The 24566-nt window shown below is 43.9% G+C and overlaps 1 protein-coding gene across 2 annotated transcripts in view; it reads right to left on the bottom strand.

Annotated features, from left to right (window-relative positions):
* WDR41 (WD repeat domain 41) overlaps positions 1-24566 on the bottom strand; it is a 404073-nt gene that overhangs the window by 6359 nt on the left and 373148 nt on the right. The window contains exons 11-12 of one of the 2 annotated variants that reach the window (XM_069223450.1): positions 19326-19414; positions 8456-8589 (exon numbers count right to left, since the gene is read on the bottom strand). In XM_069223450.1, the coding sequence (XP_069079551.1) occupies positions 8456-8589; positions 19326-19414 (223 nt within the window). The remainder of the gene's footprint in view (positions 1-8455; positions 8590-19325; positions 19415-24566) is intronic. The other variant, XM_069223458.1, reaches the window with a different exon arrangement.

The following is a 24566-nucleotide window of genomic DNA, read 5'->3' as shown; positions in this document are numbered from 1 at the left end:
CATGCTGCAGCCTACAGGTGACATTTAACTTTACATGCCATGGGTGTGTTTCTGCACAATATAACCCCCCAATAAAAGGTGCGGAGCAACTCAGCCAATTTCTTGGCAGTTATCATCCAAGTGGAAGAACCTGGAAAGTCCACCTGCCTTGGTGTAGTAAATTCCAGGTTTGTGTTCCACTGCAAAGTCCATACCTTGTAAGGAAATGGACTACCTTAACTGTTTTGGCTTCTCCACTCTCATCTGCATACGCCACCATAGAAATCTATTGTAAGTTTGAACCCTGAAGTGCATCTCACATAGGTAGTGTCTCAACGTTTTTCAGTGACCAAACCACAGTAAAGGCCTTTCTCTCAAAGGCACTCCAAACTTTTTCTCTAGTAAATTGTCACTTGCTAATAAAGATGACGGGTTGATTCTGAACCTCATCATTGAGCTGTGATTACACTGTCACAATACCAAGTTCTGAAGCATCTGTCTGCACCACAATCTCTTTGCTAACATCAGGAGCCTTGGGGATGGATGCATTTCACAGCACCTTTTTCAGGTTGTCAAATCCACTCTCACATATCTTAGACCATGTGACTTTACTGGACTGCTTCTTAGAAGTCAACTCCGTCGAGGGAGTGTGGGGGTGGGCAGGGGGTCACAATGCTACTGCACCTTAACAAACCTCCTGTAGTACCTTATCAGACCTAGGAAAGATCTGACCTGGTTTTGGGAGGTTGGCTCCCAAGCCATAATAGTTTGGCTCTGGTGCTGGAGAGTTAGTATATGTCCCCGGTCAACTTGGTGGACTAGGTACACTACAAAACCCTGCCCTATATAGCACTTGCTGTCCTTGCTGGTCAGTTCTACCTGGTGTAAGACCTGAAACACTTGCCTGAGGAGATTTTTGCCAGGTGGAGCTAAAGACAACAATATCATTTAGCTATACCCCAACTAATGGTCTCCAGTCCAAACAGCACCTGGTTGACCAACCTTTGAAAGAAGGCAGGGGTCTTCTTCAGGCAAAATGACATTGCCTAGAACTGCATTGGCCTTTAGAAGTTGAGGATGCTAATCTCTCCTTGACTCCTTCAGGCAAGGCAATTTGCCAGCAACCAAAGTTCAAGCCAAAAGTGATATGTGACAGCCCCTAACTGGTCAATGAAGCCATCAGCTCTGGGAATGGTTTAAACATCAGTCTTGGTGATGGCACTGAGTCATTTGTAATCTACACAGAACATCAATTCTGGGGTCCTTCTTGGGGAGTGGTCTTTGGTACCAGAAACACTGGGCTGGGCCAGGTCTACTGGAGGGCTCAATTACCCCTTGGGACAACATCTTAGGGCACTTCCTCCTAGATGTTGTCTCTTACCTTGTCCGACAACTTCTACATTTTGTTTCGAACAAATAAGCTCTTACCAGTGGCAATGTCATGGACACACCCCTGAGTCAGCCCAGGTAATAGTGGGAACAATCCTGAAAACTTGCTCAACAGCTGGCAAATACAAATTATACAAATTGCAAACAGATTTGGCTGCACCCGATGGGCAAGGACTGACTTACATATAAGTTATAGTATATGGTCCCCAGGGTACAAAGGGTATGTAAGGCAGAGGATCCACTCAGGGCTGCAGGACTGTTTGTGTCACCTGGTGTGAGACAAAGTACAAAACGGCTCCCAGCCTGCCAATGCAGACTGGAAGGACAGTGTTTACACTGCCAGCTCAACTTTGTAATTCACACCAATGGCAAAGCCACCCTTTTTCTTAATAATATATATGTCTCCTTTAAGGAAAGTCTATAGAGACTATTGCAGGGAGCTGTATATTGTTGAGTAGTACACATATTTTCCATATGCCTTAACAGCAACACTTTCAAATTGTCGTTTTGTTGTTGTAACATAGGGTTACCGGTTGGCAACTCAACCCTGTTGACTCCTGAAAGTGACTACCTAACTGGGTCAAGTAAGATATCAAACTAATTGTAAAACTGAATCTGACCAGATGCCCAGGTCGATTTTTTAAAGTTTAACAACTTTTAGAACTGCACTCCACCTTATCGGCGGCCTTACAAAGGTCCCCGAACACTGACAGCTTTCTGACTGCCTGGGGAAATGTGTAAACAACTCCTGAGCTCAGATACAAAGGCAGTGGGCAGCAGAGTGAAGTGTTACCTCCTCTCCCAGAATGGACACTCAGGGTGTTAGCCCAAAAGGTGAGCTTCAAAGGGGAATCCACCTTTGTGGGGGAAGTAATAACACCCTTGAGCAGGATGCCTTTTGTTCCTGCAGACAAAGTGGAGACACGGCCAGAAAGGGAAAACTTGCCCCCAAACCAGTTCTATAGTGGTCATGCAGCCTTCTGGTAGCCACACTTCTGTGGCGGGCTACCAATCTCCTGACGAGCGAGGTAGGAGAGTACCCAGTAGCCCCACTGCCTAGTGACCGGTAGGCCCTCAGGGCACTTTCCTGGGACAAATATGGCACCCCACCCCTCAGATCATGTTGAATTTGGTGAGAGGACCGAAGAAGGACTGCCAAGCTGCCCTTGGAATTGCACAGAGCAAGACTGCACCTGCTGCACTTTAGGCTTGTGAGGATTGGACAGTACCTGCGGTTTCTGGCTCTGGAAAAAGTTGATTTCTGGCTCCAGATCAAAGACGTGGCTCCAAGGGTCAGCCGGCTGATCTCCTGGAACCAGCTCCAGGGACACAAGAACTGAAGAAGCCCAAACCGACAAGCAGGTAGCCACCACAGTGGTTTTACCACAACCAGTCGCAGGAGCCCCCAAGAGTACAAATCAGAGACAGCCAAAAGTTACATCAACTCTGCCTGACCTGGGAGTGCTATCCAAGTCCAGATTAGTTACACCCAAGGGACACTGGCCCAACCTAAAGATTTCACCCCAAACGAGGTGCAGAGTGACCAGTAGCCCAGCATCAGCTGGCTCGCTACTACAATGTAGAGGACTTTGAGGGACCCAGACATCTATGGTTAAGTTCGGCCATGGAACGAGGAGCAACCACAAAGTCACCCCCGTTGACAGCACAACATCCTTTGAGCATCTTTTGCCTGTATCTTCAGCATCAGGACGACACCACTGATGTCTATGGCAGTCGTCCTGCAAAGTTCGGAACTCGCCATAAAAACACTTAGGTGGTCAGGTAACTGACCAAAGTGTCTACTCCAGACCTGTAGACATCTGTTCATCTGGAATTGGTCGGCCAACTCGGGCTGGAGTAGTAAAACTCATTTTTCCAAATATTTCAAACGTTTGCAAACTTTTTGTTGATCAATGCTTATTTGTGGCTTACTTTAAAGGTGATAATATCTTCTAAAATTCGTATGTCCGAAAACCTCTGGTGGATTTCGTTCATTATGGTCTCTAAAAATGTGTAAAAATATAATCTATTTGTATAAAATTGGTGTCCGATTCCTTTCGTGTTGTGTGGCATTATTTTCATTGTTTGGTGCTATTAAATGCTTTACACTAAGTTCATTTGCTACGCCTTACTGCTCGTAGCCACAGCTACCCAGAATTGAGCTTAAAGTTAAGTAAACCAGCCTGACTAGACCCAAGACGCTATTTAAGAGTGTATTGCACAATACGACCCCACAGCAACATCATATAGTACACCCAAACCCTCACAAGGCACATGATCTCTCCTCAATTCCAGGTATTACAGATATTTGCAAGCATTAGTAGTTCCAGAGCATGCAATTATACCCTGGGAACAACACGAGGGAATCATTGTTTCCGTGGCAATTCCTGCATGTTTTTCCAGGTATGTCACCTGGCAAAGTGTCCAAGTGAAAAACTCTGGGCCTGGGGTGCACTACATCTCGTAATAACAATGCGAGCAGTCAATTTTAATGGTCCCATCTGTATTAATGGACCACTAGAACTAAGGTACAAATCTGTGCATCATCATATTGCCTAGCCTAAGCATATTTACTGGGGGAATTGTTTCTTAGGTTTCCACATTGTGGAAAGACAATAGCATCACATTTATTTCCATTAAGGAGTAATTATCATGGATGAAAGCATGCTGTACCTCAAAGCTTTGACTATTGGTTGGCCAGTTGCCTCTTTAATGATTTAAGCACACTTACATAAACTGATGGTTGGACCTTTAGCCAAGCCATGCAACCAACTTTTTTCTAACACACAACCCCTGCTGCACATGGTCTTTGAGCATATGCAGCAGGGTTGAGCGCAAGCCACGGCCTTCAGACAGGCACTGTGTCCAAACTCCCTTCTTATGGTTATGCTTTCGGCTGTGGGCTGAATGAGTTACCCACCAAATTTCAGTAGCTTCACCAAATTTCAGTAGCTTCTATCTGGAAACATACAAAATCAGGTTAAAAGTTTTTGGGCTCAATCAAACCTCCTTTGCACAAGAACAGAGCTCACTCAGACTGCCCTTGAGGTCAGCATGGAGTGGAGAGACTTTTCAAGAAGTAAGTCCAAATGCCTAACTGAAATCAGGGTTAAGCAGCAGCAAATTGAAGCTTCTGATATGAGTGAGAGTCACAGAGAAAGCAATGTCAGCTCCAACGTCCACCTATCCATGCAATGGTTCCAAGTAACTACCACAGGATAGGTCCTTTTTGGCTCAGGTGTGAATATTGAAGAGCATGGGGGCATTGTGAGCTAAACAAATACTGTAAAAACGCTTGGTGATGTAGTAATGTCCCCATTACGCTTTTCCAAAATTTGATGTCGTGGATACGCACAGCAAAATGTTTATGTGCAGTCTGGAGCTTTTAGTCCACTTGCTTAATGTTGCCTGTTTTATCCCCAACAAATCCCTAAACGGTAAATCTATTATTAATGAGGCGGTGGGATGAAGTAGTGCTGTTATTTTTAACTGGTTGACTTGTTTTAGGAAAAATCAATCACAGACCCACACCATCACTAGAATCAGTTCATATATGGATGATTTCGGCATCCCTTGGGATTCATCCTGATTATTAAACTATTCTGTGAATTATCTGTGTTGGCTTTTTTGTTCTTCTTTTGCAATGGCCGTGGAGAAAATCACACGTCTGTACTCTTCCTGGACACACCAAAATTTAGGAAGTGCCTTTAAACCTAACTTTTAAAATAGTGCAAAGTTCCAACTGTAACTGCAACACGAAAACTATTTCAAGGCGTGCATGGTAGGAACAGATCGCATAATCAAAAAATGCCTTTTTAACAGATGAGATTTACACTCTCCGGTGAATAAGATGAAGCAGAAGTTGTGATAAAGGTTCACAATTTAGTGACACAAGGTGACCGATTTTTTTCATGTTCAGTTATTGCAATATCGAGCAATCAGTTTTGGTTTGCTAAACAAACTAAGTGGTGGTACTGCCAGTAATGACTGCTTGCTTTGGGCAGCAGGCTTTCGATTCCGCACCTACAATATTCTTACTTTATGTGCCATCCACATTGGTAAATAAAAAGCCACATTACACACCAAGTATTATGATTATTTAACTATCAGTTAGAATGGCACATAAAGCATGAACAACATAGCAGACCCACCTTCGATTTAGCAGTGCCTGCACTTTTTGGTGCAGTCATACTCTGAACCTCGTGTAATGCAAGGGTCAGGCAAACACTTTCACAGAGAAATGCATCAGTGCACATGTGCTAGACATTGTGGAGGCCGCAGGGCTTCATTTACTGCTGCCCTTATCTTGAGACTGTGTCCATCGCCAGTTGACGCATAGTAGCATCACTTTTTGAAGCAGCCCTGAGTGGCATGTATATCAGCCCTGTACTGTTCGGGGATGCATGCTGATTATCACTGACTACCCAACCCCGCCCTTTCCCAAGTCGTCAAAAGACGGGGTAGGGTCAATAAGCACCTCGGATTCCACTCCACCCTATGATGAGTTAAGAAAGGGTGGTTTCACAGAAGCAGGAGGCTGTCCGTCTAAAAGGTGTCAACCTGGATAATCTCCCTCTGGAGCCAAGTGGCAGGTACCTGTACCGACTCCCTCTAGCAGACCCCAGGGCCAGCTGAGCCCCACAGGATTGGAGCCCCTGATGCTGATTCTGTGAACAGAGGCTGCTCATACAGAGTTCAGGCTACAGGAGTCCCTCTAGCAACACAAAAGGATGATGGACGGAGTGTTGAACAATGCAAACACTCACCCCAGTCATAGATCTGGGTTTAATCCATCGTTCTTTTGCTCACCATGCCACCCCAGTTTGGACCCAGCCATATGCAAATCAGTCTTGACCCTGTTCCTCATGGGAACAGTCCAGCCCGAACTGCCAAGCCAGGTCCTCACTGGACCGGAAACAAGCATCCTGGGACCGGTTTCAGGGTTTCACCCTTCATCAGCCAGGCTAGCTTGAATCCAGTGGCACAGTGAGCAAGGGACCCACGTCTGGGCATACCCTTCCCACTTGGGGCAACTTTAGCAACACAAAAGGATGATGGACGGAGTGCTGAACAATGCAAACACTCACCCCCAGTCACAGATCTGAGTTTAATCCATCGTTCTTTTGCTCACCATGCCACCCCAGTTTGGACCCAGCCATATGCAAATCAGTCTTGACCCTGTTCCTCATGGGAACAGTCCAGCCCGAACTGCCAAACCAGGTCCTCACTGGACCGGAAACAAGCATATGACTGGGTCCAAACTGGAATGGCATGGTGAGCAAAAAAACTGATGGATTAAACCCAGATCTGTGACTGGGGGTGAATGTTTGATTTGTTCTACATTCCATCCATCAACTGTTCTTTTTGCGTTTGTCGCCCCAAATGGGAAGGGTATGCCCAGACGTGGGTCCCGTGCTCACTATGCCACCAGATTCAAGCTAGCCTGGCTGAAGAGGGGTGATACCCCGAAACCGGTCCCAGGATACTTGTTTCTGGTCCAGGGAGGACCTGGTCTGGCAGTTCGGGCTGGACTGTTCCCATGGGGAACAGGGTCAAGACTGATTTGCATATGACTGGGTCCAAACTGGAATGGCATGGTGAGCAAAAAAACTGATGGATTAAACCCAGATCTGTGACTGGGGGTGAATGTTTGATTTGTTCTACATTCCATCCATCAACTGTTCTTTTTACAGGAGTCCCTCTGACTGCTTGCATTGGATCACGGCCCGCCTCCTATTCCTGCTGTTTGTTTGTAAATACAGACTGCAGCCTGTGTGCAACACACAGATGCTTCGTGGCTCAAGTAGGCCCTTGCCAACATTTGGCAACGCCCGAGAAAGATGTACGCCAGTCCAGAGCTGCCGACTTTGGAACTAGGGACCCTTGTTTGAGTCCTGGCATCAGCTCAATATCCTGTGATTCTGGGGAAATTACTTAATCTCCCTGTGTCTAAATAAAAGACAGAAAAGTTATCTGAGGATGAAAAACCAACATTTTGCCATTTAGCCACGTCTTTGACTCGCCCCAACCCCTCCTCCCCCGACTTGCTGACCGCACCTCCATGGCACTCAGCATCACAGCTCCCATACTTTTTTTTTTGCACTTCAACCGCCGTTCACAAGACAGCTAAACGTATTGTAGAATCACGCCAAGTAGCATACACTAGGCACATTTGCCGGAATGATACTCTGTAGGCAACCGTCTAATTGAAAGAGCATCTCTTTGTTAGTGTAGTCTACATTTTGGCTACCACCTTTGAAATAGGATCTGATCTCTCAACCATCTACACAAGAATACGCTGTTAATGAGAGGGCGTAATAGCGGGCACAATTTCACAGCACGCCTCCATGTGTTTTTGGTCAATTTATTGCAGAAATTGGATCGGAAAATGGACCATTTTCCACTAATTTCTTTACATTTTTCAAGCGGAGAACTCCTTGATCATTCCGGAGAAAAGTGAAGCTTGTTCGTTACACTTGCTTGTATGGCAGTTTGTTAACAGGTCTTACGCCCTACCACTTTCAAATTCCAAAAACCACCACTGGGTACTGCAATAACATGCCAACAACTTTGGCAACCTTCAGCTCAACTACCCTCTGCATTACAAAGTCCGCTCTAAGCCAATTACCTGATAATGTGTTGAATCGTGTGCAGCACATACTTAAAACAAGCACTGACAAGGCAAATAGGTCTGGCCATGAAAAGAATGCAAGGTATTTATTTGTGCAAGTATATGCAAATTTACTAAAACTGTCCATGTGGAGCGGACAACTCTCACAAAAAAAATGCAAAGCTAAAAAAAAAAAAAAAAAAAAAAAGTAAATAAGAAATGAAAAGAGAGATTGGTGCAGCAGCCATGACACCAAAACGTGCTTCATTTTGAGCTGTATGTTCTAGTGGATGGAAGCAAAATGTGCTTGACAATTTAACAGATAAATAAATTAAGAGGTCTATCCTCTCCTCCCAAAAAATGTATATAAGTACATACTTCTAGTCCTTTATGTGTATTATACATTTGAAACATTAAGTGCACAGTGCATTGCTTTACAGATCAGATTTTGTACATATCCTTTTACTGCTAATGTACCTGAACTGCAGAAGAGTGCCCAATTAAATCACCGATAAGCTCCAATGTTCCGAGGAGGACGGCATCTTGTGTCTTTTTTGTCACTTGGCTTGCTTGTTTGCTTGTCCTTCCGAAACCCCACATACTGAAGAAACCTAGATAACATGAAATGACAATGAATTAAGCCCCAAAAGCAAAGATATTGTTTTGTAAACAAAACACTTAAGCAAAAACCACTAAACAGGGAGTATCTTATCAACAAAATATTCCCTTCCACAAATGTGGAACAGAATTTAAGCTAGAAGTGGGCAAGTGAACCTATCCCATAGATAAATGCAAATGTTTTTGTACAGCCTAAGCATTGCATGTATCAAAAATTACAACTTTTATTCCAATGAAATATCGACATTAAAGAAAGCATGAATAAAAAATGTAATTTCGCCTACATAAATCTCCTTTCAGTCGTTCAGCTCTTGCTCATTAAATATTAAATTGGAACACTAGTCACATGCTGAAAGCGTACTGAAAATTACATTCTTCTTTTGCCTTGCCTTTTCACCCACAAATGAAGTTAGCTTTAGATTTCTGGTCACATAATGTTCCTGGTCGCTTTCTTACAATATTAATTTCCTCCAATATCGCTAAATCCTCCAAAACTGTAATTGGGTGCCTCACATCCTTGCTTAAAGTAGTCTCCTCCTTCCCCTTTCTCTATCGTATTCCCTATGATCCGGATTTCAGCACACACATAGGCTGCTTCACATTGGAGCACAAAAGCTAAGGGAGCTAATGGGCAGGTTAATGTATTCAACTTACAACTCCACTTAGGTGCACCACTAGCATCCTAAAACTGACTGCCATGGTAGTTCTGTCTCTCCTAGCCTTAGTAGACTTGGCAGGTAGAGCTTTGGCGGCTAACTTTCTGATACTTTCAGGATACAAGCAGAAGGTCATCACAAGGTATGACTTTTGATTTTAACAACACTACACAGGTGACAGAATTCAATCTCAGACTCCTTTGATGTCACAGACAACTACATAACAGGAAACATTTATGGACAGGTTACTAGGTAAGATTGAACAATCTACTATGACAAGTGCCTCTGAGGCACTGAAAAATGTACGCCTTTATAATTCAAAGCTCATGATAATACTTAGCCTCTGAAGTCATTATACTGCCAATTCATATTCCCGGCTCTTGGCAATGTCCAGGTGCACCAAGGCTCTTGATATTAGCCATACGAGTTTGATATTTTCAAGGTCAAAATGGCAGAAAATGTTATGTGATGCTAATGATCTGTTAACAATCCCAATTGCATGACTGTTACTATGCTATGCCAATCAAGGTACACATATTAAAGGTTTAAGGACAGCTCAACATTTTTGAAGGCTAATAGTTTGTGTGATCTTTATCTTTTGAGGTGACAATTTTTTTATCTGTATTTTTGTCATCTACATTTTCTATGCATCTTAGACTTATAAAAGCATGACTGCGCTTTCAGAAGAATAACAGTTATGTTGAGTTTGAAAACTGATGGTGTTTTCATGATGTTTCCAGATTCTAGTGAAAAAGGAATTGACAGCATTTTCTCGTGCATATTTGTTTATGGGAATCTTCTGTTAGTTACTGTGTTGTTGTATGATTCTTGTTTGATTGAAGGAATAAGTTTTGCGTAGGTCTTTTTCATGTCGTAAAAAGGTTTATGTTAAGCACAATTTCACAGATCTCCTGACTTTCCACTTTAGTCTTTACCTAAGTTCTTTTGGAACAAAGAACGACTAACATACAAAAAGTACAGAGAGCATAGTTATTATAGTTTAATTAGAATTTGTATGCATGTACATCTTTACAGAGAAGGGCTCTGAGGGAACTGTGAATTGGCTACAGTCAAAGAATGACAATCAAATCCCTTTCGAGGGACATCAGGAGAAACAGTGTGGTGGCTAATTTACTTACATTTGAGTCTGGAAATTAAGACCTGATTATGAGTGGTCCAGTAAGTTGTGTTTCGATTGGAATTATAAGTGGCATAATGTTTATCGCACTCAGCAATTAGCGAGTGTGATAAAGTTCACAGGCACAATGAAATTTCATCAGTCCAAACTCACCAGAATTGAAAGAGTAAAAAAGCAGAGATGTAGGAATTTTGGTGCACTTTGCACCAAAATCGAAATAATACCCAATTTACAGGGTAAAAATCGAGATAGGCAACAGGGCACTCCTAATCAGACCAATGGGATTTAAACCCAGGTTTGGAAAGAGATAACACTTTCAGCAGTTTTAAGCCAATCTATTTATTTCCTTATGCCTGAAATAGAAATGCATATCTCAGGAAGACAAGGGGAGAAGTGAATTTAGAAGAAGGTACAAAGAAAAAAGAATCATCAATTAAAACACACACACTCTCACAAGTAGTTGCTCTTATGAATGACCACCACATTCCATGCCTATAAGGACACTGACTTCAGTCCTGAACATTTCACTAACAAATCATTTTCAGATGTGCTAGTATAATTAACTCAATAGAATAAAATAGAGCACAACACCCAGGATGCATTAAGTTATTCCATGAAAGCCCATGACTAGAAAGAAAATATTACTTGTAACCCTGGTTCTGTATCGTGGTACTCGTCACTGGAGCCATACATGTAGAAACATTCCTGCCAGCATGCAGGAACCCTGGACAACCTCTGCCATTTCACTTTATAGACATATATTTCGATGGAGAATGATATTTAAAAAAAAATCCAATGTACATGTCACATCCATATAATAAAGCAGGTAGCATTTGAAGATTTTCTTTCCTCTCTCTGAGATAGTCATTTTAAATTCTGCACTGCAGCATCTAGTTGTAAATATACTCCCTCAAAATATGGAACATTAAACTTTCTTATTACAGTTGAGAAAAAAATAAAGAAAAGGTGCATGCTAGGCTGAGAGAGCATTAGTTCACAATGAGACAGCAGCTTTACTCTCTCCCAGCATGTTATGTACTGGCGGTTTGCTTCACAGCTTCACTTATTTTGAAAGGTTTAGCATTAAGGAGAACTAGATCTTCGACTGAGACATTACAGACATTCAGGGAGGACGGAGGGTTGTTTAGCACTTCAGTGAGGATTCCTACAATGCAGAACTAGGATTATAAGTAAGTCACATTATATTCTGCATTGTGGGTTCCGCGCTGATAGTCAGAAACGTAAAATACATTAGCAAGTTTATCACTCAAAGTGAATGTTAATATGATCTAGCGAGTAGAAATTTATCAATATCGTAGACACAGAGTCAAGCAATTACGTTTTTAGGGTCGAGTCTGCATGAGCCATGCACTAGTGTATGCGCTCTCGCTTGCAAGACACTATTGCTACAAAAAAAGACGTGGAGCCTGCCCATGGCTTACCATTCATTGGCTTCCTTGTCACTTCTTCTTTGCTGCCTCCTAATAGAACAGCGCAAAAAGGCGTCACTTCCTGTTTCTTCTCTGGCGCATGGACCAAGTACAGATTGATTCTTCTTAATTAGTTTCTCTTCCCTGGCCATCCTCCATTTATGTATTAGTTTCCTTATTTATTTCTTCCTCTCTCAGCCCCACTCTTGTCTGTGTTTGTTTGGTCCCCTCTTATCCCAGCAGACCTCCCTCTCCATGTTACTCCCATGGTCCCCCACTCCATGACAAGATGAAATTATAGGGACACTGTGCGTACATTCTTTTGGGTCCGAAGATTCGCATGAGGTTTCATGACTGTGGAATGTTATCAGATATTGTCTTGTGCTCACAGTGACTTGTATGGCCAATGTTTATATGTTACTTGTGGCACATGTGTTCTGTTTAGTTTTCCTTAGAGATATTCCAGAGAGTAGCAATGAGTTCTCCTGCATTGTGATGTAATTTACTGCACATGCATTGCTGCTCGTATTGTAGGACTTTTACATGCCCCTCATTATGTTTTTGCCCAAGGACATGCATGAAAACAAGTCTGCATCTTCAATGGCAATATTACCCAGGCAACAAATGTTTCTGGCTAGCTTACAAGGCATCCATGCTTTAATGAAACAACCATGTTAAAAATAATGCTGCCTTCATTTGTACAAGACCCCTTGGCAGTGCTTAATTTGAGTAGAGGTTTCCGGTTCTCGGCACCAACACTTAATTGCCAACCGGGGCATACATGACGGTCTGCCACATGGTGATGCTCTCTAATTTAGAGATGACCACAACAAAAGTGGCTTATTACTTCAATGTACATTAGAAAGACCTAATGCTCCCTGCCACCCAAGTCATTCTTTATAGCTATGGGGGTCAGTGAATAGTCTGAACTGTCAACTTGTAGAAGTGTGATGGTTTGTAGTTGTATTGGTACTTTCATTGGCAGCGCTGAGAGCTTGGGCGTAGCTTAGTCAGTAAGATTTGGGGGGTGAGATTCAGATTTTTCAACAATCGTGCTGGCACATCATACAGAAATATATGATATGAGAAGCAGGGCATGGGGGGGCTTACGAAGCACGGGAAAGAAAGAGGAGTGCGGATTGTTAGGGGTATTTAAAACACAATATTTTGCAAAACGCACCATTTTGGAAGACTTTCAAAACAGAGTTGAAAGAGAATGCATGGTTGTGTGTGTCTGTATGTAAAATCCCCGACGAAATCCGACAGACACCTCACCATACCGGACTGAAAGCACCTTATCCAACTGTCTTCTAGAGAACAGATTCATTAGGGGGTGTAACACCCCCAAACATCACTCCCTGAAGATATGCTCCTAGCTGACAGGGGCAATGGGTAGTACAACCTGCAGTGGCCTCCTGACGTGGGCCCCGGCACTTACTTTTTTTTTTTTCTTTCTTTTTCTTCAAATTAAGCACTAAGTTACTAAGTCAGGGGCATGTGGATGCCACTGCAGAGCATAATTGCGGGAGAGTTATGAAAAACACATAATCAAAAGCCTCCACCTCACACACCATTCCGTGGCATTGTGCCAGATGATACAATTTCCAAATAGTTATATACTATTCAGAGATTTTCAGGCCTGGCATGGGTTCTTTTCTTGTTTTCATCTCAATTGTGTTTGCTTTTTACTGCTACTACTCCAGGTTTCTTTTTTTTTTAAATCTTCAAAGCCCCCATCCCTTCCAGCTTCACTGTTGTTCCCCCAACTCCCTATTGCTGCTGCAGTTCCGAAGTTTATCTTCTTAATCTTTACAGCCCCGACCCAGCTCCTCCCTTGTATCCCTGCCCTCCCTTGTTGCCCCCACACTAACAGGCAGAATAAGGGTATATATAGAGTGGGAACAAAATACTCAAAATGAGAGCAAGTCAGCATTGCAGCCCTTATTTACTGTTGCTCGTGTCCCTTCCACTCCCGTGCCCCAGTGACAGCATCCTGTGTGTTCGTCTCAGGATGGCAGACTCAGCTGGTTCAACTCACTGCCCCAGAAAAAATTAGGGTTTTTGGTGGCAAGACAACTGCATCTTTCTTGCTTATCCTCACTCAAACCAGCAACCTTGCAGTTTACTGGGCCGTAAAATATAACTGGAGTTAGAAGACCGGTCTGTGGTGGGGTTTAGGAGGGAAGGTATGGGTGACAGTCAGAACTTTTCAGCATCGTAAAAGAACTCTCCAACCCAAACGCCACCGTCAATGACATCACCCCCTCCCAAGAACTATGCGACGCCCTAGCACCCACCTTCCACCGAAAAATCACAGACATCCACGACAGCTTCAACTCCCCTCACACTCCAGACGCTCCTACCCCACCCACCACGAACTCCACCCGCTCCAGCCGACTGACCTCCTGGACCAACATGAGCAATGACGAAACCCGCAAGACCATGAACTCCATCCACTCCGGATCACCATCAGACCCCTGCCCACACCACATCTTCAACAAAGCAGACACGGCCATCGCACCACACCTACGGAAAGCCATCAACATCTCCTTCGAAACTGCAAGATTCCCGGACAGCTGGAAACACGCCGAAATCGACGCCCTTCTCAAGAAACCAAAGGCGGACCCCAAGGACCTGAAAAACTTCCGGCTCATCTCTCTGCTCTCGTTCCCGGCGAAGGTCATTGAGAAAATCGTCAACACTCAGCTCACTCTGTACCTCGAAGACAACAACATCCTCAACCCCTCCCAGTCCGGCTTCAGACGCAACCACAGCACTGAAACCGCCCGCCTTGCCGCCACAGACGACATCAGAAGCCACCTCGACAATGGATAAACATCAGCCCTCATCCTCCTAAACCTATCAGCCGCCTTTGACACCGTATGTCACCACACCCTAAAATCCCGCCTCCACGCAGGAGGAATCCAGGACCAGGCCCTCGAATGGACTGCATCCTTCCTCGCCGGCAGAACCCAGAGAGTCCGCCTCCCCCCGTACCAATCCAAAGCCTTCAACATCATCTGCAGTGTACCCCAGGGCTCATCCCTCAGCCCAACGCTGTTCAACATGTACATGGCCCCCCTCGCACAAGTGGCCTGTCAGCACACCCTCAACATCATCTCCTACGCCGACGAAACCCAACTAATCCTCTCCCTCACCAAGGACCCGCACACCGCCAAAACTAACCTCCACGAGGGACTAAAAGCCATTGCCGACTGGATGTGAGACAGCCGGCTAAAACTGAACTCGGACAAAACAGAGGTCCTCATCCTTGGGCGCACCCCCTCCGCCTGGGACAACTCATGGTGGCCGTCCACGCTGGGTCCCCCACCAAAGCCCACCGACAGCGCACAAAACCTCGACTTCACCCTCGACTCCTCACTCTCCATGTCAAAGCAGGTCAGCGCCATCTCCTCCTCCTGCTACAACACCCTCTGCATGCTTGGCAGAATTTACAAATGGATCCCAACAGAAACAAGAAAAACAGTAACCCAGGCCCTCGTCAGCAGCAGACTCAACTACGGCAACACTCTCTACACCGGTATCTCATCCAAACTCCTCCAACGCATCCAAAACGCCTCCGCCCGACTCATCCTCAACATCCCTCGCCACTGCCACATCACCCCCCACCTAAGAGACCTTCAGTGGCTCCCCGTCAACAAGAGGATCACCTTCAAGCTCCTCACCCACGCACACAAGGCACTCCACAACACGGGACCATCATACCTGAACAACAGACTCAGCTTCTACACCCCCACCCAGCATCTCTGCTCTGCTAACCTCGCCCTCGCCTCCGTCCCCAGCATCCGACGCAAATCTTCCGGCAGCAGATCATTCTCGTACCTCGCCGCCAAGAACCTGGAACACCCTCCCGCCAGATCCACGACAGACCCAGGACCTTCTTTCCTTCAGAAAACTACTCAAGACTTGGCTCTTCGAGCAGTAGCAGCACACCCCCACTCCCCCACCCCATCCCCCAGTGCCTTGAAACCCTCACGGGTATGTAGCGCGCTTTACAAATTTATTGATTGATTGATTGATTGATTCACCCAATAAAGGGAAATATTAAACATTATATCATAGCCACCATGATTAAACTGCTGGCTTGGAAACTGGGGAACCAGGTTTGAGTTTCGGCATCGGCTCAACATCCTGTGATTCAGGGCAAATCACTCAATCTCCCTGTGCCTATAAATCCAAAACAAAATATTATGTCAATGTGTAATTTAACTGGTGCTCATGTATAGTACTACAATTTCTTTGGGTTGAGTTTGTGCTAAGTAAAACTACAAAAAATAACTACTTGCACAGTGCTGCAGCTTTGTGCGTTTTCACACCAACACTTCTAAAGGGTGTTGGTTACACTGCAGTAACAAAACAACACTTCAATTGTAGGGAGATTGCGCTGTATTTGCTGAGGTTTGGTAACAGTTGCATCCACTGCCTGGGCTCTGAGAGAAATTCCTACTTTTCACTTCTCCTGGAATATCATTAAAACCCTGTGTGAAATTATGTGCCACTGTAAACGCCAATGAAACAGCCTGCTGTTCAGGGCGTCTTTCCGGATATCATGAAATGTGTTCACTTCTAAATCAACTTAACAGGGAGTTGGGGTGTTACATTCCCCTAATAAATGTTTTTTCTGATAAATAATTATGTGAAGGTACTTTCAGTCGGGAATGGTGAGCTGCCTGTCGGATTCCACTAGGAATTTCTACATACACACAGACAAAAACGCACACATACTCTACCTCTGTTTTGAAAGTCCTCAAAAATGTTGGTTATTTTACAAAATATTGAGTTTTCTTGCACTTAGTACTCTTACCAATGTAATGTAATGTATTTTAACATTATATGTCAACAAGATTGTTTGAAAATCTGCCCCCCCAGTCTTATTGACCAAGCTGCGCCCCTGACCTTAACGTTTGCAGCCTGGCAGTGTGTTGCCTTTTAAGCATGCAAGAAAAGAGAAGCATTAGACTGCAGGGAGCCACTGTTAGCTGCCGCTGCTGCATAACGCTGACTGCCCTAGACGCCCACATTAGAGCACTTCAAAAAGTGATTCATACGCATGAAAAGCCTTTATTACAGTCGTAAGCGCTCCCATTTTGTGAAATAGGTTAGTACATCTGGCCCTATATGATCTATACATTTCAAAATTAAATTAAAATTCACTTAATTCTTGTTAGGATACGTTTAGGTTTTGGCTGAGTCAATTTTGTGTCGTAACCATCATCCTTAAACCAGGAAACGTTTGCAGTCAGAAAAAAACCCTAAACCAATTTTTGTTTTTGCCACGGGTCAAACAACTGTTACAGGCTACATCCACTTCACTCACTACTTCTACCGCTTGGATAAATTATTGTGTTTGATTTGGATATAATACAGTAAATAGAGAAAATCGCACCAAGTAACATCTGGATTGTCCAATTTCTGGGCCCCTTTTCGCTTATGTGATAGTCACTAAACGTTTCATTTCAATGATTGAAGCTGAAACAACAAACGTATAAACAGACAAGCATGCACTTATTTCTCCTTTACAACATGAAAAGTTGAATAAGTGAATGTACTTATAAAAAACTATGCTTGAGGGGCTTGTTACATCATACATGACATTCAGACTTACCACGTGGCTAGTTTAGGACACTGTTCTTTGATGTATACAGTATCTGTTTCTCCTCTAATCACAATTGGTTAGTCCCAACGGCGGGTGGAGGGGAAGAAAATACTGCATACAATGGGAGCACTATTCGCTCCACCATGTCAAAGTAGGTCAGAAAGCATCTCTATCCTTTCTGTCCAGTCGGGAAAAGTGACTGCAGTGATTACTATACTACTTTTATAAAACATTCATACACTCCTATATCAAGCATGTGCTCCACTGATGCACACATCATGGAGTGTTATTTTGTCACTGATTTTAGTTAAGGGAACTGATTTGCCATTTAACATTCTTTGAACTTCATGGTTTAATTTTTTCCATCTTTGCTTCATTACTTAGAGATTTAACCTCTGAAAATAATACGAATATTATTTTAACTGTATTTTTCTGTAAGGAAACAATCATATATCTGGAATGTTAACTTTTGACTGGAATGCCAGGAATGTGACTATGTAAATGCAAAGGTTATAGAGAATTAGGGCCATATGTACGAACACTTTTCCCCATAGACACAGAATGGGTAAAAACCTTTGCTACATCTGGCCCTAAGACAGGAAAAAAAGGAATGTCGCTAACAAGTTGGTATACTACGCTCTCTAGTTCTACGAAGATGTGCTCTTGAGTTCAATGAAACAGGTACCCCTTTGAAAATGAATGTAAGTGGTTAATCTCATCTAGCAAGGATAATAAGGTCCTCACTGAGCAGGGACCAGTACTGGTGGCAGCAGGGAATTACATTCATTGTACACCCTACTCTAATTTTTCCTATGCATACTTGGCAAATTATTTGAAAAAACAGACAACCATAGGAATGATGGTTCGTCTGAGATGACTTTCAAAATGACCGACCTCATCTCTCACTAAAGACAACTATCAAAACGACTAATTTCAAATGAAGTTTCACCTTTACTATTCTTTTCATTACTTAATTATACTACCCTATTTGTCATGTACAATTCCATTATGTATTAAAATGTTGTTCTTATTAACATCATAGTACCCAGTTCACAAAGCTTATGATCTAACAGAAGAGAGTCACATCTATTCTACTTCAGCAACCGTTTTTAGGTCTCGCATTGTCTTGTGAGACATGTTGTTTACTTACAAATAGTAGAGATGTTTGGCTTTGTCAATGTCTTTTTTAGCCATGTTGTACAGCAGTACAGCGTGGTGAGGCACAGTTGAAAGTAAAATAAATAAATAGATGCTATGATGCGGCCAGCAATAACTGTCAAAGCTTTTTCTTTTTACTTTCAGCCATGCTCCACAGCAGCCGCTGGGTTGTACAACAAATTTTAAAAAAACAAGAACACTTCTACGAAGGCTGACGTGTTGCTTCTAAACATAGCAGCAATGGTGGAACTTTAAAACAATGACAGACTATGTAGAGCAGCATCCCAAAACTGCTTTGCACGGCTATGTTGATTTTGTTTTTACTTATTTCCTATTACAAGAATATGCCAGCAAGATTTATGTTGTTTTCTTCTTTGGCTTCTAGTCTTTAAATTTATCTTGCATATGCTTTTTAGACCTTTGTGTGTTGAATGATATGAACCTTTGGGCGGGTGAATTATGCATGAAGACATGAATGAGGGACAAAGAACATATACGAATAGTTTTTGAGTGCTTAAGCTCACCAGTGACTGAAGGAACATTCAGTTATGCTTTGCCAATGTTTGGGAAGTGTGCGATTTCATCTTTAGTATTTCTCACTAAACCATTAAAGATCATTTGTTTTACTTCTGAAAAGCATGTACTGCATTGTAGTTGCATTTGTATAATGCCGTATAGTTAATACCCCTTAACAAGGCCCCTAAGCACATTTATTCATTAACAAACAAACCTGCTGGAACAGACTCCGCTGTTAGCTGTGACTTTTCTTGAAACTCCCAGATGCGGACACTGCCATCTTCTGAACATGAAATTAACTGGCTGTCAAAACAGAGAAAGTATGGGCAGAGGGACTGGAAACACGGTTGAAGAAATCACAAACATGACTGAGAAAAAATGCATTCTAAGCATGGCACATCTTACGAGCTTATGAATAATTTGCATGTTGTACAACTGCTCTGTCAACAGTGAGAAACAATAAACTGCATTTCGTCAAATTCCACCTCATTTCCCTCGTGTTAAGGGGCAAGTAGAGTTGCCTGCTCTCTGGTGTGCAAGGGTGGAACTGCAGCAAAGGGTAACATGCTTTCTGTAGTGAGTAATCTGCACCCCGGTGGCAGGAGATGGGAAACACCAGGTCTGTAGAGTAATGGTACACCTCAGGCATGTGCAGTAGGGCAAAATGTCTTGGTAGCTGCTTTCAATCTGTGGGAGGAAAGTCTGCACCACCGTAAAATGAATATGTAGCAAACATTGATATACAGTAATAACGGGGTTGGCAGAGTTAACAGGGGGTGAGAGTGTTTGTTTATTCTGTTTTCTTATTTGTGATCAGGAATAAAGCTGCTGGCAAACATTCATGTAGTTTTGAAATACCTAATGTGTATCTGGCAAGATATTTTATTTAGACTATTTTGTTTGTTTTTAATTAATTGTGTTTGTGTGTTAGGGCTTTTACATAAGTCAGAAAAATTTCACTTCAGAAAATGTGCCATACTCAACCCTTTGGGTATTATTTTATTTTTATTTCTTTACATCTGCACCGCGTCTGTGTGGCAGAACAAGACTAACTGCTTCTCACACAGAGGCTCTACGAAAAAATAGACAATCTGTTGTCTAACAGACGTTTGTTAGAAGATTCCTATGTTTTCTACAGACTGTGTTCTTAGGAAAAGCTACGTTTGGCAATTTGCATATACCATCTGACCTATTTAACTATTTTTTGCTACTGCTACAAGTATAGGGCGGCCAAGATGATCTTGCATCACAAGCAGCCACTTGGGTAGTGGCAATGATGCAAAATATCTTAAGTAAAAAAAAACCTCTTTATCGCTCCCTCTATTTCATTTGTAGGGACTAACGTGATGGAATAATCAATGTCAACTCTGCCCTGGCGCTCACGTGAATTACATCAAACCAAAGAATGGCAAAGTGAATTAGACCCCAAAATAATAGTTGTATCTGAGGGTAGGATTTGCGTGCGGGTGTGGATATGATGCAGATGGGTTGCTGTTGTGAAGAAATGGCATTTTGGGGTATGAGGAAGACAAGGTGAACAAGCAAACCATATTGTAGATGTGTGACCGATCTCTGGACAAGCTTCCTTACTACTCATAAGTTTCTTAAACTCCCAGTGAGATTGACTTGCATGACCGCCTGCATTTATGTCGAGCCTGCCTATCAGGGTAGCCACTGTTTGCGGTCATGCTACTCCCAGGGCCTGCTAAACTTGCAGGTCTTTTTTCATGGACATCACTGTAACCCTGCTCCTCAACTATCCAGTTTTCCTCTGTCTGTAACCCACAACTTTCTTCCAATTCAAAGTTTTTGGCTTTGAAGTGGCAACGTTCTTTTAAGCATTCCAGCTCTGCCTGAAGCCACCATGATGGGATTGGGAAGGGTGTAGACCCAGGATTAATTCCACCCAGCCGCCCCCACTCCCACCCTACTCCCAAAAGGGCTTTAGTCTTCTATTAGACAGCAGGTATTTAATGTTGTGGATTGTGTAATAGGTACATCTTAACTCTGTCGTTCCTTCATTCTGCTAAGGTGCTTAAGCATCAATACTGCATATTTTGAGTACCACAATGAGTGACCCAGTCCTAAAATCCCGAAAATGTACTCTCCTGATTTTATAAAAACTAGGCTTTTCCCCTACCCAAGCATGATCTTTAAAGTTGATCAAACTCAGCCATAAGAATCTGCCATGCTGGGCACCAAGAACAACCATAACCTTCTGTCTGAATCAAACCATCACAATGCCTCCCAAAGCAAGCTTTGAAGATAAGGCAGCCACGACAATCTCCTCCATGGAACTACAAAATCACCCGGAGGCACAAAAAGGGTAAATGAGAGGGAAGGATAGCGTGATATTGCAATCAAATCCTATAAACACTTAGTGGCCTTAAGCACCTCTAAACTCAACAATACCTTAACTTCAACAGTAATCTGCTGGCCCTCATGAAACAACTCCACCATCAAGGATGAATTCCGTGAACTCCCTCTCCCCTCACAAACGAAAACCAACGAAATCTTGAGTGGATTTAACCTATTGGTATACTAGACGGATGCCAAACTTGTGTTGACCACCTCAGCATCATCATACAGGCACTCATGGCGGGTGAGGATGAAATGTGAAGCAAAGCTTAGAATAGAAAGATGTCTATGCCAAAGGAGTTTGTGAAAGAATAGTGAAAATAACAGTCTCTTACACAGCCATCCAGGGAGGAGGGTGAGTGCATGTGAATCTACAGCACCACAAGCCACGAACAGAAGCTTACGGGGTAAATAACATTTTCCGTTCAAGGCATGTGTTGCTGTAGATACACATGCAGTGCATTGACTGAAGCATTCCTCCTCCATAAGTGGTGGATAGCCTTGAGGAGTTGCAGTTGTTTGAAATAGTGAACAAAGAACCGCTTGGCTCACATTGGCTTGTTGATGGGCCAGCACATCTACACGGTAATGTTTTGTAAAGGCATGTTGTGCAGCTCCGGTAGCTGCTTTGCATATGTCAGCTATGGGATGTTTCCTAGGGAGGCCATTGACGCCCATTTTTTTTACGAGTGGAACAGGCTCTAGGAGGAATGTGTACAGTTATTTTAGCTTTAGCTATCATGTTTGGATGCATTTAACAATCCATCTTGCAATGCCTTATTTAGAAATGGCTCTTCCCTTCTGAGGTTTGGAAAAAGCAACAAAAAGTTGTGTCTTCCTGAATGATTTAGTCCTGTCAATGTAATACATGAAAACTCATTTCAAATCTAATGTGTCCAGAGCCCTTACTGCAACTAGTTAGTTTGAGGGGAAAAAAACACAGGAAATTTAATGGATTGATTTAGGTGGAACTGGAAGACCCCCTTTGGAAGAAATTTGGGGTTGGTGCGGAGTACAACACTGCCCCTGTGTATTTGGAAGAAGGGTTCTTCTAAGGTTAGTGTCTGAAGCTCAATGACATATCTACCCGAAGTGATAGCAACTAGGAACTGGAGGGACTGGAGTGGAAGGGCTCAAATGTAAGGCCCATTAGTCTTGTTAATACAATATTAAGATTCCATGTTGAAGTCGGTGGTACCTGAGGAGGAATGGCTCCTTTAAGATCTTCCAAGAAGGCTTTGATGACCGAAATTCTGAATAAGGTAATGCTTGCCTATTTTGTAGGTATGCGGCTACCGCTGCTAGGTGTAATTTATGGTTGTGAAGCCAAACCAGAGGTCTGCAAGCTAAATAAATGGGAGACAATGGCCCTCATTTGGGAGACAATGGCCCTCATTAAGACTCTGGCGGTCAGCGGTAATATGACGAAACGTACTGCCAACAGGCTGCCGGGACATTCCACCATATTATAACATTGGCGGTTTGGCTGAAGCCAAAGCACCAATGTACCACACCGACCGCCACAGCGGTAACAGCCGCCGGGCTGGAGATATCAATCTCCAGCCCGGCAGCCGTCATTGTCCCACCTGCGGGATTATGACCCCGCCTACCGCCATGGTTTCCCTGGCTTCCTTAATGCCACGAAAACCATGGCGGTAGGCACTATCAGTGACAGGGAATCCCTTCCCTGTCACAGACAGAGGTCTTCCCCATCCCCACCCCCCTCTCCAGATACCCCTGCACCTCCCTCCTCTCCAAATCCCCCCCTACATTCACGCCCCCTATAAACACACACGTGCATGCACACACCCATTCCCACATGCATCCACACACACATCAGCACACACTTTCATACATACACGCATTCACAGAACACAACATACACGCACTCACACCTCCATATCTGCACACACACATTCAACACGAAACACCCCCCGCATACCCATACGCACAAACATTCACACACACACCCCCACCCCTGTCGGAGCACCCACTTACCTGTGTTCAGGGGGTCCTCCGGCAGGAGACAGGACGGGGCGCTGCTGCCACCAGCAGCGTCTGCCAGCAGAACACCGCCAGGCAGTATTATTTGACATAATATGGCTGGCGGCGGTCTACTGGCGTGGCGCTGCTGGTGGCAGCAGCGCCACACTAGAGCCTTCCGCTGGCATGGCCACAGATGGATTTCCGCCATCCTTCTGGTGGAACTCCGGCTGTGGTCATATTACGGCAGACAGCTGGTAGTCATGGTAACGGTCTTTTGGCACCCGTCGCCACGGCGGTAGGTGGTTTTTACCGCCAATGTCATAATGAGAGCCAATGTCTTGTACACTGGGTGCTATGGGATCAATGTATTTGGAGCGGAGATAGTGAACAAATCTTTTCCACTTAGCAGCGTAACAGGCACGAATAGTAGGCCTGCGTGCCTCTTTAAGAATCTCTAGGACTTCAGAAGTCAGGTCATAAGTTTGAGGGAACTGCGATCCAGGTGTCTTATTTTTCCACGGTTTTGCATGAGAAGGTCCTGCCTGTTGGTAAGTGTTTAGTGGGGAACTACAGAGAGTTCGAGGAGTGTGGTGAGCCATGATTGTTGTGTGTATGTGGGAGCCACCAGGATGAGGGTGACAGATGTCTGCCAAAGTTTGCAATCTACAAATGGAAGCAGTGTAGGAGGTGGAAAGCGCAAACAAATATCCCTGACCAACTCACCCATAGCGCGTTGCCCTTGGACTGTGGGTGTGGGAACCTGAAGGCAAAGTTTTGGCATTTTGGCGATGGCAAAGAGGTCTATGCAAAGTCATCCCCAATGCTGGAAGTTTTGGATGAGGACTTGCAGGTGGAGTTCCCACTCGTGGAGTTGTTGGCACCTCCTGCTGAGCAGATCTGCAAAGTCATTGTCCATCCCCGGTAGGTACTCTGCTAACAGGTGAATGTTTTGTCAAATAGCCCACCTCCTAACGGTCTGGACTAAATGAGAAAGCTGAAGGGATTTGGTGCCCACTTGCTTTGGAGAGAATACATGGCTGTCTAGTTGTTCACTACCTTGCCAATCAGCTGGGAAAGGAAGGCTTTCAGTGCTAGGTGAGCAGTTAGCAGC

Source organism: Pleurodeles waltl, chromosome 1_1 (assembly GCF_031143425.1).
Source record: "Pleurodeles waltl isolate 20211129_DDA chromosome 1_1, aPleWal1.hap1.20221129, whole genome shotgun sequence".
Taxonomy (NCBI): Eukaryota; Metazoa; Chordata; class Amphibia; order Caudata; family Salamandridae; genus Pleurodeles; species Pleurodeles waltl.
The sequence above is the reverse complement of the archived record's forward strand: the minus strand, read 5'-3'. Positions and strand labels throughout refer to the sequence as shown.